This window comes from Gorilla gorilla, chromosome X (genome assembly GCF_029281585.2).
Source record: "Gorilla gorilla gorilla isolate KB3781 chromosome X, NHGRI_mGorGor1-v2.1_pri, whole genome shotgun sequence".
NCBI lineage: Eukaryota > Metazoa > Chordata > Mammalia > Primates > Hominidae > Gorilla > Gorilla gorilla.
This window is the reverse complement of record NC_073247.2, coordinates 60,217,979-60,236,156: the sequence shown is the minus strand read 5'-3', so window position 1 is coordinate 60,236,156 and position 18,178 is coordinate 60,217,979. Positions and strand designations below refer to the sequence as shown.

The 18,178-nt window shown below is 36.9% G+C and overlaps 1 protein-coding gene across 2 annotated transcripts in view; it reads right to left on the bottom strand.

Annotated features, from left to right (window-relative positions):
- Nucleotides 1-18,178, bottom strand: part of CLCN5 (chloride voltage-gated channel 5) — a 161,556-nt gene that overhangs the window by 39,083 nt on the left and 104,295 nt on the right. For both annotated transcript variants that reach the window (XM_019019652.4, XM_055375782.1), the window contains exon 4: nucleotides 11,254-11,400. In XM_019019652.4, coding sequence (XP_018875197.1) covers nucleotides 11,254-11,400 — 147 coding nt within the window. The remainder of the gene's footprint in view (nucleotides 1-11,253; nucleotides 11,401-18,178) is intronic.

Here is an 18,178-nt window from a genome sequence, read left to right as displayed (position 1 = left end):
AAATATAATATATGCGAGAAGTAACATTGAGGGATGCAGCAAAATCAGTGCTTAGAGGGAAATTTATAGGATTAAATGTATATATTAGGAAAGAAGATCTAAAATCAATAACCTAAGCTTCCATCTTAGGGAACTAGGAGAAGAAGAGAACAATATAAGCCTAAAGCAAACCAAAGACAATAAGAAATTTAGAACAGAAATCAATAAAATTGAAAAGATAGAGAAAAATCAACAAAAGCAGGTTCTTTGGAAGGATCAACAAAATTGATAGGCTACTATCCAAGCTAACCAACAAAAAAAAGAGCGGAGACACAAATTACCATATCAGAAATGAAGAAGAGGTCATGACTCCCGGTCTCTCAGACATTAAAAGGATAATAAAGAAATACTATGAACACAAATTTACTAACAGGTGAAATGGACCAACTACTTGAAAGACACAAACTACCAAAACTTACACAGGAGAAACAGAAAAATCTGAAGAGCCCCACATCTATTATTATTATTTTTTCACTGATTAACTGAATATAATTGACATTTATCAACTTCTTCATCCAACAACAGCAGAATACACAGTCTTCTCAAGTTTACACATATTTTGTAAGATACACCACATCCTGGGCCACAAAACACACTTTAAAAAGATTAAAAATCATACAAAGTTTGCTCTCTTACCAAACTGGAATTAAACTAGAGATTAATTAATTAAACAAAGAGAGCTAGAAATCCCAAAATACACGAAGCTTAAACAACCCACTTCTATTTTTTCTCCACCTCTATGAAGGTACAACTGACAAATAAGGTGTACATGTTTTTTTATATGTATACACTGTAAATTATTAAATCAAACTAAATACATTCATTATCTCACATGCTTATTTTTTGTGGTGAGAACATTTAAAATACATTCACTTAGCAATTTTCAGGCATACAATACCTTATTATTAACTATCATCGTGTTGTAAAATAGACCTGCAGAACTTAAATGTATTCCTTATTATTATTATTGAATCAAAAATTAATAACCTTGCCAAAAAGAAAGCACCAGGTCCACATGGCTTCACTGGTAAGTTCTACCAAACATTTAAGGATAAAATGATACCAATTTTCCCCAATCTCTTCCAGAAAACTGTAGTGGAGAGAACACTTCCTAAGTTACGCTATGAGGCCAACATTAAACTATATGAAAACCAAACAGAGACATTACAAGAAAGGAAAACTACAGATTAATACCTTTCATGAACATAGACGTAAAAATCCTTTTAAAATATTAGAAAATTGAACTCAACATTGCATAATATCAGTTATCTCCAACCAAGTGGAATCCCAACCAAGTGGAATTTATTCCAGGTATGCAAAGCTGGAGCAACATTTCAAAAATCAATGTAATCTACCATAACAATAGGCTAAAGAAGAAAAGTCATATGATATCCATTGACAACAAAAAAGCATTTGACATAATTCATAATTTAATATCCATTCATGATTAACTCTCAGCAAAGTAGGAATAAAGTATAATTTCCTCAACTTAATAAAGAACATCTACCAAAAAAAGCCCTACAGCTAATATCACAGTTAATAGTGAGAAACTAGACTCTTTTCCCCTAAGAGCAGGAACAAGGCAAGGATGTCTTCTCTTACCATTCATCTATTCAACATCTTAGCTAGTAAAGTAAGACAACAAAAGGTAATAAAAAGTATACAGGTTGGAAAGAGAGAAATAAAACTGTCTTTATTTGCAGATGACATAACTGTCTATGTAGAAAATCCCAAAGAATCCTAAAAAAATCCTGAAGGGGAAAAAACCCAACCTCTTAGAACTAATAAAGACAACGTAGTAAGACTCCAGGATATAAAGTCAATATACAAAAGTCAATTGCTTTCCTTATACCAGTAATGAACTAGAATTGCAAATTTTAAAAAGCAATACTATTTACAATAGTCACCCCAGCCCACTCCAAATTAAATACTTAGAGGTCGAAATCTAAGAAAATATATACAAGATCTATATGCAGAAAACTACAAAATACTGATTAAAGAAACTAAAGATCTGAATAAATAGTCAATGTTCATGGGATGTAAAACTCAGTATTATCGAGATTTCAATTCTTCCCAGCTTGATCTATAGATTCAACACAATCCCAACAGAAACCCAAGCAAGTCATTTTGCAGCTACAATAAACTGATTCTAAAGCTTCTGTGGAAAAGCAAAACATCTAGAGTATCCAACACAATGTTGAAGCTGAACAGTTGGAAGGCTCACACTACCTCATTTCAAGATTTACCATAAAGCCATAGTAATCAGGACAGCATGGTATTGTCAAAAGAAAAGATGCATAGACGAAGAAAACAGAATAGAGAGCCCCAAAATAGACCCACACAAATACAGTCAATTAATCTTTAAAGAAGGCGCAAAGGCAAATCAGTGGAGAAAGGACAGTGTTTTTAACAACCAGTGCTGCAATGACTAGGCATAAGTATGTTAAAAAGATAATCTAAACAAAGACTTTCCTCCTTTTATAAAAATTTACACAAAATGTACCATTGACCTAAATGTAAAATGCAAAACTATAAAACTTCTGGAAGATATCATAGGAGAAAATCTACATGATTTTGGATTCAGTGATGACTTTTCATATACAATACAAATAGCATGATCCAGGAAAGAAAAAAAAATTAATAAGTTAGACTTCACTAAAATTAAAAATTTCTGGTTTGCAAAAACTACTGTAAAGAGTATAAAAAGACAAGCCACGGCCAGGCGCAGTGGCTCACGCCTGTAATCCCCGCACTTTGGGAGGCCGAGGCGGGCAGATCACGAGGTCAGGAGATCGAGACCATCCTGGCTAACATGGTGAAACCTAGTCTCTACTAAAATACAAAAAATTAGCCAGGCGTGGTGGCAGGCACCTGTAGTCCCAGCTTCTCAGGAGGCTGAGGCAGGAGAATGGCGTGAACCCAGGAGGCGGAGCTTGCAGTGAGCCAAGCGAGATCGCACCACTGCACTCCAGCCTAGTCAACAGAGCGAGACTCCATCTCAAAAAAAAAAAAAAAAAAAAAAGCCAAGAAGACAAGCCACAGACTAGGATAAGACATTTACAAAACATATATCTGATAAAGGACTGGTATCCAAAATACAAAGAACTAAAACTCAACAATAAAAAAAATCCCAATTTAAAAATGGGCAAAAAACCTGAACCTCACCAAAGAAAGATGTACATATGGCAAATAGCATGTGAAAAGATGCTCAACATCATTTGTCATTAGAGAAATGCAAATTAAAACAATGAGATACCACTACATACCTATTAGAATGGCTAAAATCCAAAACACTGACAATACCAAGGATGCAAACTAACAGGAACTCTCATTCATAGCTGGTAGGAATGCAAAATGGTATAGCCACTTTGGCACTTTGGCAGACAGTTTGGTGGCACTTTTTTTTTATGAAACAAAACAAAACATAGTGTTACCATATGATCCAACAATCGCACCCCTAAATACTTACTTACTTGATTTGAAAATTTATATCCACATAAAAACCTGCACACAGGTGTTTGTAGCAACTTCATTCATAATTGCCCCCAACAGTAAGCAACCAAGATGTCCTTCAGTAGGTGAATGGATAAACAAACAGTAGTATATACAGACAATGGAATACTATTCAGCAATAAGAAGGAATGAGCAATAAATCCACACAAAGACATGGATGACTCTTAAATGCATATTGGTAAGTGAAAGAAGCTAATCTAAAAAGGTTATATTCTGTATGATTCCTTTTACATGATATTATGGTAAAGGCAAATTTATGGAGACAATAAACAGGTCAGTGGTTGCCATGGACTCAAGAGAAGAAGGGATTGAATAGGTAATGCACAGGGGATTTGTTAAGGCAGTGAAACTATTCTACATGATACTGTAATAGTGGATACACTATATATTTGTCAAAATTTATAGAACTTCACAGCACAAAGAATGAACATAATGTATGCAAATTAAAAAAATCATTTAGGAGACTGAAGATCCCAGGATAGAATGCAGCATGTGAAAAAAGAATCTAACTGCATCACAAATTTATAAAACAGCCTCAATGAAAGGGATAAAGGTGAAAAGTGCTGACCCAGGTAACTGTGAAAATGAATAAAATTTGTAAGATTAAAGCAAAAGGAATGATGCTGCACTCTTGATAAAGTTGTCTCTTATGGAGGGTATGGGTTAACAATTCTGAAACCACTATACATGTACAGTCATGCATTACTTAATGATGGGGATACATTCTGAGAAATGTGTTGTTAGGTAATTTCATCATCGTGCAAACATCATAGAGTGTACTTACATAAACCTAGATGGTCTAGCCTACTACACACCTAGACTGTATGGTATAGCCTATTGCTCTTAGGCTACCAACCTGTATAGCATGTTACTCTACTGAATACTGTAGTCAACTGTAACATAATGGTAAGTATGTGTCTAAACATAGAAAAGTACAGTAAAAATTTGGTACTATTTATACCACAAACTATTAAAACGTGGTATCATATATGCAGTCTGTAGTTGATCAAAATGTCATTATGTAGCATATGACTATATACCAGAAGTAAACAGTTAAGTAACAGATTGTGAGTGGTAGGAACCAGGTTTCTCACTGTTGGAGTAGGAGGTTATAGACAAGCAAAGGGAGGAGGCTAGAGTGATCCATGTGGTAATAGATTAGAATTAGAGACATGAGTATGATCTCATGTTTAGCTTACTGTAGATACAGGTGGTTACATATACATATATTCATAGATATATGTGTATGTGTGTATATATGTATGGGTCAGAATACACATATTTCCTTACTGCATTGGCTAACAGGGCCTAGAAGCAACAAATGCCGCAGTAGAAAGGAGCATACCTAGTATCCATGTATCCATATCATGGCTTCTAATACCATTTTCCAATAAAAGGAACCAGCGTTCCTTGGAGAAATGGCTGATTCTAGCACTGGGGCAGGAAATATATAATATGAGCCTAGAGCATGTTGTAGTGCCAAAAAATAAGGATAAGCTCAAAAAATACCCCACAATGATAGGAGTTTGTCAAAGGGAAATGGAGCCAATTGAAAGAGTTCCCAATAGCCAAAGCTGGAACAATTTGACCAACAAAATGTAGTAATGGATTATAACTCAAAGCACAAAATAAATGAGTCCATACTGATATAAATGATTTAATAGATAAATAAATGGGAAAGAAAAAGACAAATCTCCCATGTAAAAGAATTCCAAATAATTTCTGTAGATATTTCACCCTCATGGAGGTGAAACCTAACTTCCTAGTCCTACGTGTGAACTAAACCAGGGGGTCCCCATCCATGGGGCCATGGACTGATACCAGTCTGTGGCCTGTTAGGAACCAGTCCACGTAGCAGGAGGTGAGCAGAGGGCGAGCAAGCATTACAGCCTGAGCTCCACCTCCTGTCAGATCAGTGGCGGCATTAGATTCTCAGAGGAGCACGAACCCTATTTGTGAACTGCGCATGCGAGGGATGTAGGTTGTGCACTCCTTATGAGAATCTAACTAATGCCTGATGATCTGAGGTGGAACAGTTTCATCTCAAAACCATCCTCACCCCCCACCGCCGGTTTCGTTGAAGATGAAATTGTCTTCCATGAAACCGGTCCCTGTCCCTGGTGCCAAAAATGTTGTGGACCGCTGTTCTACGCAGTGACTTCCTTCCGAAGAGTACAGTATGGAAAGAAGAAAAAATAGTTTTACAGTGGATAAACCTGGCAAACATTACACCTCAGCCAGGTGATCAAGGTCAACATCAACAGTGATAAGTCATATTGATGGTATGTGCTCCTTAATAAGACATAATGAGAAAGACACTTCACCTCTGCAGTCTTCATCTCCAAAATTCCATTGTAATCATGAGAAAAACATCAGACAAATCCCAGTTGAGAGACATTCTACAAAATACCTGACCAGTACTCTTCAAAACTGTTAAGGTCATCAAAAACAAGGAAAGTCTGAGAAACTGTCACAGCCAAGAGGAGCCCTTAGCTCCTTAGAGACATGAAGAATATGTAATATAGTATCCTGGATGAGACACTTAGGTAAAAACTAAGTAAATCTGAAGAAATTATGTACTTTAGCTAATTAAAAAAAAAGTAAGTGGGGGAAAAATTAGAGGACATCAATTCTAAAATTTGGCCGTTTTCCTAATTAAGTAACCTAAATGAACCCTTTAAAGCCTGTGGACATCATCATAGGTTTCATTTTAAAGATTCAGCATATTACATTGATGTGGTTTATAGCCCTGCAGAGCTTTCCATATGGGCCACTTTTTTTTTTTTAAGTTCAAAAGGCAGCAGTAATGTTTGCCATTCTTCCAGGCTAAGTGTTTAGGGACGTTCAAGTGTTATAAGAATGATTAATTTCAAAATACCTTTTCTTTTCATTCCCACACAATCCACACAGTTGCTCTAGTCAGATAGCTTGAGGGAAGCCTAACTGAAGTGATGATAGTAGATTTCTCCATGAGCTGGAACCCAAGATATTTTACTTTGTTTTCAGTTTCTCTCTGGAGAAAAACTATGACATATTTTTACAGTGTGGCAAAACAAATAGAAATGTTTCACGATTTACTTGGTAAACTTCAAGTACCCTCAGGTTTTTTATACTATCACATTTGAGTATTAAGATTTTTTTTCTTCTCCTGGATTTTGGTAGGTTATGTTGAAACTCAGCAGGCGGTATGGGGGAACACAGCCTACCCAATAATATGCTTAGGCTTTGAAGCCATCCCTGACTCTTTTCTATTTTATTTCCCATATCTAATTGGTCTATCAGTTCCCCCTCTGAAATTTGTCCAGAACTTATTTCTTCCTCTACATTCCTGCTGTCTTCATTCAGGCCTTTTGATCTTTTGCCTAGGTTACAAAAAAACAAGTTTCACTCACTGGTCTTCTCGTCTCCAACCTACACTACTCAAGCCACCCTCCACACTGCCAAAAATTCTCTAAAACTCAAATGTGATCATATCATTCCTCTGCTTTTAGGTCATTTGATGGTGCTTTGGTTACAAATGAGGTCGAAAAGTGTACACAGTCTGGACCCCACCTAGATTTCTAACTAGATCTCCTCCTACCCTAGCCCCTGCAGTCTTCCTTCTTGCTCCAGCTGCCACCACCCTTCCCACCCCAGGGGCCTCAGACCTCAAACCCGCAGACTCTGTTTCTTGAATATAAAAGGCTCTCTCATGCTGCTGGACCTTTACCTGTGTTGCTCTCCCTGCCAGGAATGTCTCTTCATTCAACAGTTAGGGAGTAGCAAGGCACACTAGGTAGAAAGACAGGGAGGTGAGGAAAAAAGGGGAATCGAAGAGCATTACTAAAACAGCACAGTGCTAGGCTCATATCTGGGTGTTCCATAAGTATCAAATGAGTAAGTGAATGAATGAATGAATGCATGCACTGCTGACCATAAGGTGCAGGCTGCAGAGACAGGCAAGTGAGAACAGATGGACTATGAGAACAGTCCTCCGTGTTTTTCTGTTACTCAAACTCTTTTTCTATTCCCTCCACCTTCTTTCACATCTCCATGTTTATGTTTCTTCTAATTTACAAACTACTATAACACTACCTCAGATGCATTTAACCATGCCATGCATAATTTATTTATTCATTCCTCATAAATCAAGCCCTCTAGCCATTTGGAAAACAAGAACCACTTTTATTGCCTTTCAAGCCCCTTCTCACTAATCTTTTTAGTACGTGCTATTGTGCCTGGTACAAAATGTAGTATTTTATGCAGTTTCACCTCTGAATATCAAGGACATTGTGACCTTTTTGTTGTCGTTGTCTTTATTAGGAAATCCCATGTGAAAACATTAAATAAAGTAAGAGCAATTAGAAAGCAAAGCAAGAAAGTTATATCACTACAGAGTGGGCTATAAGTGGGCTGATTTTCGTGTTTGTCTCATGAAAAGCAGCCTCATTATTTTATGGTTAGACCTTGTAAACTAGAAGCAGTAGTTCTCCTGTAAAGGCTAATGAAAAGTGATGAAGGACTATTCATGTGAAAACACATTCTACAATCATAGGTAATGTCAAAATCTCATTCTGCTTCAGTTTTCTAGTCTATGAAATGAGAATAATACATAGTCACTTGCCCCAATCATCTACTGAGAGCAACATGAACACACAAAGTACTTTGCAGTTATAGATGATGGATACCATTTTCTATTAGAAGTAACAATGATTAACCACTCTGGTTTAACCAGAAGGCTTTAAGTAGAGGTAGCCAATGTAAGCTTATGAATCCCCCTAACTGACCACTTCACTAAAGTCAGTGATTGGTATAACTGACTCAGTATGGTTATAACTACACATAAGCAGAAGCAATATGCTAACACAGTTCTCTTTGGTAGAAGTAGGCAGATGACCACTAAATACTATACCATGAGTACTCTTCCTTTATGAACTTTAAATTCAGGGGCCCTCTCCTACTGTCGCTTTCCTGACATATCTTCCCAAGGCAAATTCCTTGTTATTCTTTTTAACCTGTGGCTTTTATACTGGTATGTTCACCCCAAATTACTCACTTCCTCAGAGAAACCTTCCCTGACCTTCCTAACTAAAGTATTATTCCCCAGTTATAATCTATTGTCATTCGGTTTATTTCCATCCTAGTACTTATCATGATGGGTAATTAACTAAGTAATCTTTTTACTCGTTTACTGCCCTCCCCAGCTAGCTCTAAGTTCTAGGTCAATATTTGTCTTAATCCCACCACTGTATCCCCAGTGCCTACAATAGAGCCTGGTTCACAGCAGGTGCTCTAAAACTATTTGTTGAATGAATTGATGAAGGAGTTTCATCCTTACAGTGACAATAAGGTTAATTAAAACTTATTAGCATGACATTCAAGGCCCAACTGTAAGATCCTTTGAGGTGGCCGCACAATGGTCAAGCCATTGTGACATTCCCCTACCCTTGTGATAATGTACTTTGTGATATTCCCCATCCTTGTGAATGTACTTTGTAACATCCTCCCTGCTCTTGAGAATGTACTTTGTAACATCCATCCCCTGCCCGCAAAAAATTGCTCCTGACTCCACCGCCTATCCCAAACCTATAAGAACCAATGATAATCCCACCACCCTTCACTGACTCCTTTCTCGGACTCAGCCCACTTGCACCCAAGTGAATAAACAGCCTTGTTGCTCACACTAAGCCCGCTCAGGTGGTCTCTTATACGGACGCACATAACACCAACTATCTGGACTTACATTCTGCCTTTTTATATCTCCATATATTCTGCCTGTTGATATCTCTGTAAAAGCATACTTTCTGCCTGAAGTGTTCTTCCTACCAAATAACTAATCTTTCAAGACCTCGCTCCAAAACATCTTTTCTATGAAATCTCCAGTCCTTCGCAGACACACACCCACACATGAAATCCTTATTCTGCCAAATTCCTATAAAAGCTATAGAACTTGTAATACAGGGTTGTAGCAATAATAATAATAAAATAATGATACTGAACATGTTATTGAGCACTTAACTGTATGCCAGGTATAGTTATAAGCACTATATATGTATTATCTCATTTAATCCTGAAAATAACTCTAAGGGGTAGGAACTATCATAAGTATTTATGTGGCTATTTAGCTAGCTATAATCAACTTCATGAAGGCAGAGATGGTATCTTCAAGCCTTGCTAATTCCCAGAGCTCAGCAAAGTGTCTACAATGTCTTATGTACTTAATATGAATTTGCTGCATAATGAATTTGACAGCAGTTCCTTGTCCTCTGTCTACTTTTACAATGGCAATCCCAGTTAAAGAACCAGACAGAGTTTTAAAGTAATTATACAAATGTAATCTTAAAGTAATACTGTCCTTTCTAAGTACAATAAGGAATTCAGAAGTCATAAAGGAAAGGGGCAATATACATGGCTATATAAACATTTTAAATATCTGTAAATTTAAAAAAAAGTTAAAAGAGACAAACTAGAAGTGGATAAAATACATTTAACCTACATCAGACAAAAGAGTAATAATAGTATATGAAGGGCTCTGGTAAAGAAATAAGAACAAATAATCAGCCTATTAGAAAAATAGGAACATCACATGAACAGGAAACTTTCAGAGAAAGAAATTGAAACGGTTTGTAAACATATAAAAATATGCTCAACCTCATTAATTTAAAAAATGAAAATTAAAATGAGATTTATTTATCCTATCATATTGTAAAGATGAAAAAAGAATGGTAATGTCAGCACTGGTAAGATTGTGGGGAAATAGGCACTCTCATACACTCATGCGACAAAAATACTCTCATATGCCTAGAAGACATAGATGCAAGGTTGTTTGTTGCAGCATTGTTTGTAACAGCAAAAGATCAGAAACAACTGAAATGTGCATCAATAGAAGCTTGGTTAAATAAGCCATGGCACAAACATACCATGAAATTGTACGCAGCCATTGAAAAGAATATGCAGCTAGGTAACCAGATAACCAAGGCGGGGGATCTTAATTTTACGAATGCATTCCAGTTAATAAAAAATCCAATTATAGAAAAAGGAAACGATTTCAACATACACTTCATCAAACAGTATATAAGGTGGGCAGATATGCACATGAAATGCTATTCAACGTCATTAGCCATTAAGGAAATTAAATTGAGACAATGATGAGATAACACTACATACGTATTATACTAGGATGGCCAAAATACCAAGTGCTGTTAAGGGTGCAGAGCAAGTAGAACTCTCATACATAGCTAGTTCAGATGCAAAATGGTACCGGCACTCTGGTTTGTCAGTTTCTTATAAAGTTAAACATATTTACCATATGACTAAGTGATCCTACTCCTGGGTATACTACTCAGCAAGAAGAAGAAATGAACAACTTAGATATATCTCCAAGGCATTAATCTGAGTGAAAGCAGTCTCAAGGAGTGACATACTATGTGATTCCATGTACATGACATCATTGAAAAGAAAAGAAACTATAAGGACAGAGAAAAGATCACTGGTACCAGGGGTTAGGGAGGAAGGAGGTCTGACTGCAAAGGAGTGGCAAGAGGGAATTCTTTAGGGAGTTGAACTGTTCTGTATCCTGTCAGTGGTGGTAGTTACAAGAATCTAGCCATTTGTTAAAAACTCACAGGACTGTGTGCTAGAAAATAAAATTAAAAAAAATAAAATTTTATTGTACATAAATTTTTAAAAATTAAGATAAATTATCATCACCAATAATGATACCTCCTACTTCTCGGTCTAAGGGAGGAACATCATCTCTCATGGAGAAATCCATAGCGGTTGCTGGAATGTCCATCAGGTCTTCATCACTGGAGCTGTTCTGGAAGCTACTAAAACTCCCCTGCTGAAAGCCTCTGTTATCCATGGCACCTGTGCAGAAAGAAAAATAGGAGGCTTATAACAATGATCTTCAAGTCCCTTACACGTAACATTTGCCATTTGAACCATTTTGAAGTATACAATTCAGTAGCATTGAGTACACTTACTATGTGCAACTATCACGACTATCCATTTCCAGAACTATTTCATCATCCCAAACAGAAACTCTGTACCCAACAAACAGTAACTCCCCATCCCCCAGGCCCTGGTAACCTCTATTATACTTTTTGTCTCTATAGATTTGCTGATTCTGGATATTTCATATAAATGAAATCACACAATATATGACACTTTGTGTCTGGTTTCTTTCACTTAGCATAATATTTTCAACATCCATCCATGTTACAGCATGTATCAGCACTTCATCAATTTTTATGGCTGAATATTATTTCACTGTATGGATAGACCACATTTTGTTTATCTTTTCATCAGCTGATGGACATCTGGGTAATCTTCACCTTTTGGGTTGGCACTTAGTCTTATGTCTTCTTTCATGCTCTTGCATGAATATATTCATGCAAACTAAATATATTCAGTTACCCTCTAGATATAATGTACCTCTAGCATTACCATGTAGTTGATGGCAATATTTGAGAACCATTCAAATGAGTATAAAACCAAATGAGGGCATGTGTACAAACATAACAGTAGTTCACAAGTAATCAACTGAAATAAAAACTAGACATCAGTATTGAGAAATGTGCTGGCCATTTGAAAATGGGAAAAAAAAATTATCTTATTCCTCTGACTCTCCCAGACGTCTTAATACAGTGTATATGCACAGAAATACTAGATGACTGACATGGGGAAAAGAAACATAGTGTGCCATTCAATGCTGTTCTTAAGAATTTAATATTAAAGATGAAAAATGTTCTTTATCCCAAGTGTAATTTTTCAGATTGTAAATTTTACTTAAAAATATTAGTATACTGATTTATTTAGTTTTTAAAAGCATTATGGCCAACTTTATGTAGGCCCACCCTTCCTATTTCTTAAAGAAAATCTTAGTCAAAAATCATACCCAGAAAAGTTCTACTGAATTACACAAATATTATTTGTTTTAAACTTTCCAACTCTTTAAAGAAACTTCTTGTCCTAGGTTGTCAGAACTAAGAGTGATGAATGTGGTAAAAAACAAATAGGATAAATCAAGTAAGAGGCCTAAAAAGCAGGCCTTAAATATTCAGCAAAAAGGAGAAAGAACCAACATTTACCAAGTACATGTCAATTTCTAGGCACTGGGCTATGTGCTTAAAATGAATTATTTCCTTTAATTTTTCCTACATTCCTATGCTATGGCATTATCACTCCTAGTGCAGATAAGGAAACTGAAAGCTGCAAAAGGCTAACTTGCCCAGTTAGTGTTGTTGTTGTTGTTGTTTTTAAAGTTAAGGTCCAAATCATGTGTTCAATTTCACAATACCTCATTTGTGATAAAGAGACCAGCTTGACCGAAGTGTGAGTGACATTTATGAACACCTACTATGCATGAATCATTGTGGCATAGTGGGCCAGATACAAAAATGATGCTGGATAGGCCAGATGAGATGAAGATTGATTGGCAAAGACTTGGGAGTTAACAACATCAAGGTGATGATTGAAACTAAGAGAACAGATACCCCAAGGGAAATTTCCTATATAAATGTTTGAGGTAATGGATATGCTAATTACTTTGATTTGATCATTACACAAAGTATACATGTATTGAAACATCACACTGTACCGCATAAATATGTACAATTATATGTCAATTTAAAATAAAATTTAAAAAGAAATGTAATCTCAATGTTCTTTAGCATGCACAAGTAACTTGAAATCTGTGCAAATGTGAACTAAATAATAGGTTATTCTGGAACACTACCATGCACACATGATGATATATGGTCAGATAGGGAAGGATACGAAGTTACCCCAAGGTACTAATAATGCACAAAATTATTGACCATAAAACAACTTCCTCAGCTACAAAAGTTAACCTTGATGTGTGGATCAAATGGGTGCTGGGATACTAAGAAGCCATGTTTTATAGCCTCAGCCAAGCTCCCTTGCTGCTCACCAATCCAACCTTGCTGGACTTTTCTGCCGTTCATTATCCTGCTTTCTTCAATCCCTTTCTCCGGAGAGGACTCCCTCAGTAAAGGACTCACATAAAATCCTGTCTCTGCTTCTGCTTCTAGGGAACCAGGCCTAATACAGGATTGTTAGCAGGTTTTTCCTATTACCAACAACAGACGAGAAATTGACTCTGTCTGTCTTCCCTCCTGTCATTCAGGAAGAAGTACCTTTACTTTTTATTTAAGAAAAAAGAAAATCAGCCGGGCATGGTGGCTCACACCTGTAATCCCAGCACTTTGGGAGGCCAAGGTGGGTGGACCACCTGAGGTCAGGAGTTCGAGACCAGCTTGACTAACATGGTGAAACCTCGCCTCTACTAAAAATACAAAAATTAGCCAGGCGTGGTGGTGTGTGCCTGTAATCCCAGCTACTCAGGAGGCTGAGGCAGGAGAATCGCTTGAAACCGGGAGGCGGAGGTTGCAGTGAGCCGAGATTGTGCCACTGCACTGCAGCCTGGGTGACAGAGCAAGACTCCGTCTCAAAAAAAAGAAAAAAAAAATTCATTCTGTGTTGATGTTGGTCAGATTAAGAGTGCATCCAAAGCATCTTTACTTGAGCTTTTGGGCACATGCTGGCTCATATAAGTTTATTTTGTTTTTTAATGATGAAACTATTTTGTCTGCTTTACAAATAACTGTACCTTACAGTGAACATTGCAACACACAACATGTATAAGATCAGGAAACATTGTTGGGTAATATTTAAACATTTGGATCTTCTAAGCAAGGTTAAACAACACCACACAGAATCACATGACAAAACTGCCAATATAAGGGCCTATTTCACTTCTGAGGCTTGTTATTTCTTGGAACACCACTCAGGATCTATATAAAGTATACTATGCATATAAACGTATTACTATTTATCTTTTGTGGGTTTTTGTTTGTTTGTTTTTGAGACAGAGTCTTGCTCTGTCACCCAGGCTGGAGTGTGGTGGTGCCACTACTGCTCACTGCAGCCTTGGCCTCCCAGGCTCAAGCAATCCTGCCACCTCAGCGTCCCAAGTAGCTGGGACTACAGGCGTGCGTCACTGTGCCCAGTTAATGTTTTTTTGTTTGTTTGTTTGTTTTGTTTGTTTGTTTTGTTTTTTGTACAGATAGGGTCTCACTATTTTGGCCAGGCTGGTCTTGAACTCCTGGGCTCAAGCAATTCTCCCACCTCAGCCTCCCAAAGTGTTGGGATTACAAGCGTAAGCCACAGCACCCTGCCTACTATTGATCTCATTGGTAGAATGACTCACTGTTAGCAGCAGACAAGACCATGGACATAAACATACAACATGTAACAGCTATAATCAAGGTTAACTAATTAAATCATGACTTTCTCTCTTATAAGCCCCTGGACCTCTTCCTGGAAATGTTGACCTCAACCTTTGACTCTATGCGTCAATGTTTTCTGTTCTTGCTTTGAATGTCACATCAGCAGATTCCTTCAAACCAGTAACATTTCTATGTTGGTTGCTAATTTGCTCCCACTTTCCAAATTTCTCAACTGACTTTTGGGGAGAATCAAAATTTGGAAAAACATAAACTTCCTGAAAAGTGCTGGAAGGAATACCCATATGTAATTGCTACTTGGAACAGATCCTGTTCCGGGATTATGAGGTTCATGATCTTGACACTCTTGAAGATTACAGGCCAATTATTTTGTAGACAATATCTCAATTTTGGTTTGTTTGATGTTTCCTCACAAATAGACTCAGGTTATACATCTTTGACAATAATATCAGAGAAGTGACATTGTGTTCTTCTATTTGCATCCTGTTAGAGGGCACATACTTTTTATTTGCCCCACTAATGATGATACTTTTTTGATCACTTGATAAAAGTGATATCTTCCAGGTCTTTACATTGTTAATATATCATTTGTCTCTTTGTAACAGCGATTATTTTATGATGAGGTACTTTGACACTAAGTAAAAAAACCATTTCTTATAAAAACATTTTCATTCAATCAATTGAATTCATTTCATTCAATAAAATTATATTCAATTTATATATAAATAAATCCTAATTTTTTCAATGGGTTATAATCTATTGCTATTGTTTTCATACTCAAATTTTCCAAACTTCTCCAGTGGGAACCTTTTCAAGCTGGCTTCTATGTTCTTTTGACATATCCCCATTATGCTTTGAGAATTAACTTAATTTCTGTCACAAAAGACATTCCAGACTCATCTTGTATTTTCATGCTCCATCTCCAATATCAGCCATTTCTTCCAGGAACTCTGAGTCCTTTTAGTTGGGGGTGGTATTTAAAAGACATGATCTGGGTGCTCATTGTTATTCGGGTTGCTGCTCCCCAATGGACATAAGTAGGGAACACACACACACTTTCACATATATTTTCACATCCACCTATATATATTGACAACATGTATGTTTTACATATATCAATATTTACACATGTAAAAAACATAAGTTTTCACTTATATCTAATTCCAATCCAACATAACAAGGCTCAATCTAGTCTTTTCTCTTCCTATACATGTACCTTCCCCTTCATTAACAATGAAAAATCTTTTAATTTTTTTACTTTCTTGAACAATCCTCCTGTATATAATCAGTCTCCTATCTTTTCCTCAACTCTTCTCTGCACAGATGATCTCCTCATACCTGTCAGGTTGACTCACACAACTGAACTACTACTCCATGTAGATTCCTTCTTTACCCTGCTCAGCCTCTGACACCCACAGCAAGCCATATATCCATGTGGAAGTCCAGATGTCATCTTCAATGTGTTTAAGTTCTAGTATTCAAGCCAACCACCTGAGTGGGTGCCCTTCTCATATCACTTGGGCTCTGACTCCCTAAGCAAGGCCACCTACATGCACAGATGTCCTCTTTAAACAAACAAAATAAATACAAAGAAAAAAGAAAACAAATAGCCCCTCCACTTTGCTCTGGATCTTAGCTCCTATGTAACTCAGATAACAGATATTTCCCAGATTTAATCTGATTTATTAAGGAAACTTACTATTTCTAGTTCTCATTTCTCCCTCAAGCTACAGTCCTGAATTACCAAGAACTCCAACAGACACTTTTATTGCTACTTTAACCTTAATAGCAGGACAAGGGAAAAAACAGTGAAAATAATATTAACCTAAACACAAATAATAAAATCCAAACAAGACAAATCAACTTTCCTTTATAAATGTAGGCAGCATCAGAGTCAATATTTATGGTTAATGTTTGTCTCACTCTGAGATTTACATTTGACAAACCTACAAAAAGCACTCAACCTCGCAAGTAGGCACTCAAGGTTTCTAGAAATCTTAGCTAAAAACAAGAACCATTTTAGCTGATGAGAAGAACTGAGGCTAAGAGAGTAGCACAATTCAGTAAGTTTTCTTTTAGTGTAAATTTATTAAATGTCCATGAGTCCCATATGGTGACTAGCACAGAAAGAAAAAGCAAGAAAATTTGCAAAGTAATGCAGAATTCCTTTCCCTCTCTCTCCCCTCGCTGGTTATGTTTCACTCAGGAAGTGATTTAAAATACATGGTTCCAGCAACTCTACATTAGCCAAACAAATCATAGGAAGTAAAGGTACAGGGAGTCCAAAAATAACTTATCTCTGGCTTTGGAATGTGTCCTGTAGTCATAGTTTCAGATGGGTGTACCTATTGTTCTGGGAATTCATTAAAACAAAATAATGACACTATACGATGAAGACCCAACAAAGGAGAAGCTGGAAAACTTTTTAGTTTCCTCATAGGCACCTTATGAACTTCTTCCTGTAACCCACTGACAGAACAATCCAGCTAAATTGAGCTGCCTCATTTCAAACATTTCCTGCAGCAGCTATCTGGTTCACTGTTTGGGTTATAAAGCGTCCCTTTAATAAATGCATAGAAAGAAAGGGTCAACAAAAGAAAATTGGAAGAAGCAAGTAAATCAAGCAAAACAGATGTTATGAATATAATCAGTAAAAGTGAAAGTGGTACTTACCCATGGTGCAAGTGATATTGCCCATTTTGATACAGTCTTTAGAATGTTCAAGAGAAAAAATTAAAGCTGCAGAGTAATGAGAAACCAATTCAATGTTCCTTAGAGTTGAGATTTGAATCCATATATAGTTGAACTCCAAGCCTAGTGCTCTTTCCATAACACACTGGGGCTTCACAACGACATGTCAGTCTAGAGAATGGCACATCTGGAAGAAATTAAACTTCTAGATGGCCACAAGCCTGAGGTCAGCCAGAATTTGGGGTAGGCCAGGAACAAATGTAAAGGGATTTGATTTATTTTCCCAACTAGAGGATTACAGATAGGACTTGCCATGCAATTGAGAGCTAAGAAGGACAGCAAACAGGGGAAATTGTTGTTTGGCTGATATTTGTGTTACAAAGCTTGTATGCCCTTTGTCACTTTCTTGCTTAAAATTATAAGCTGGTTCCCCATGCGTAGAGAGTTAGGTTTAAAACTTCTTTGTATGGCATTCAGTGCCCTATCAAATCTGGATCCCATCTACACCAACAGACTTATCTCTTGCCACAAATTTGTTATACCCTACCTAGGCCACGTACTTTCAGGCCTCCATGCCTGTGCTCAGGCAAGCTGCCCTATGTGGAATCCCACCCACCCCCACCTCCATTCTTTTTTCAGTATGGTAAAACCCCATTCAACATACCTAGGGCCAGCTCAAATAGGCT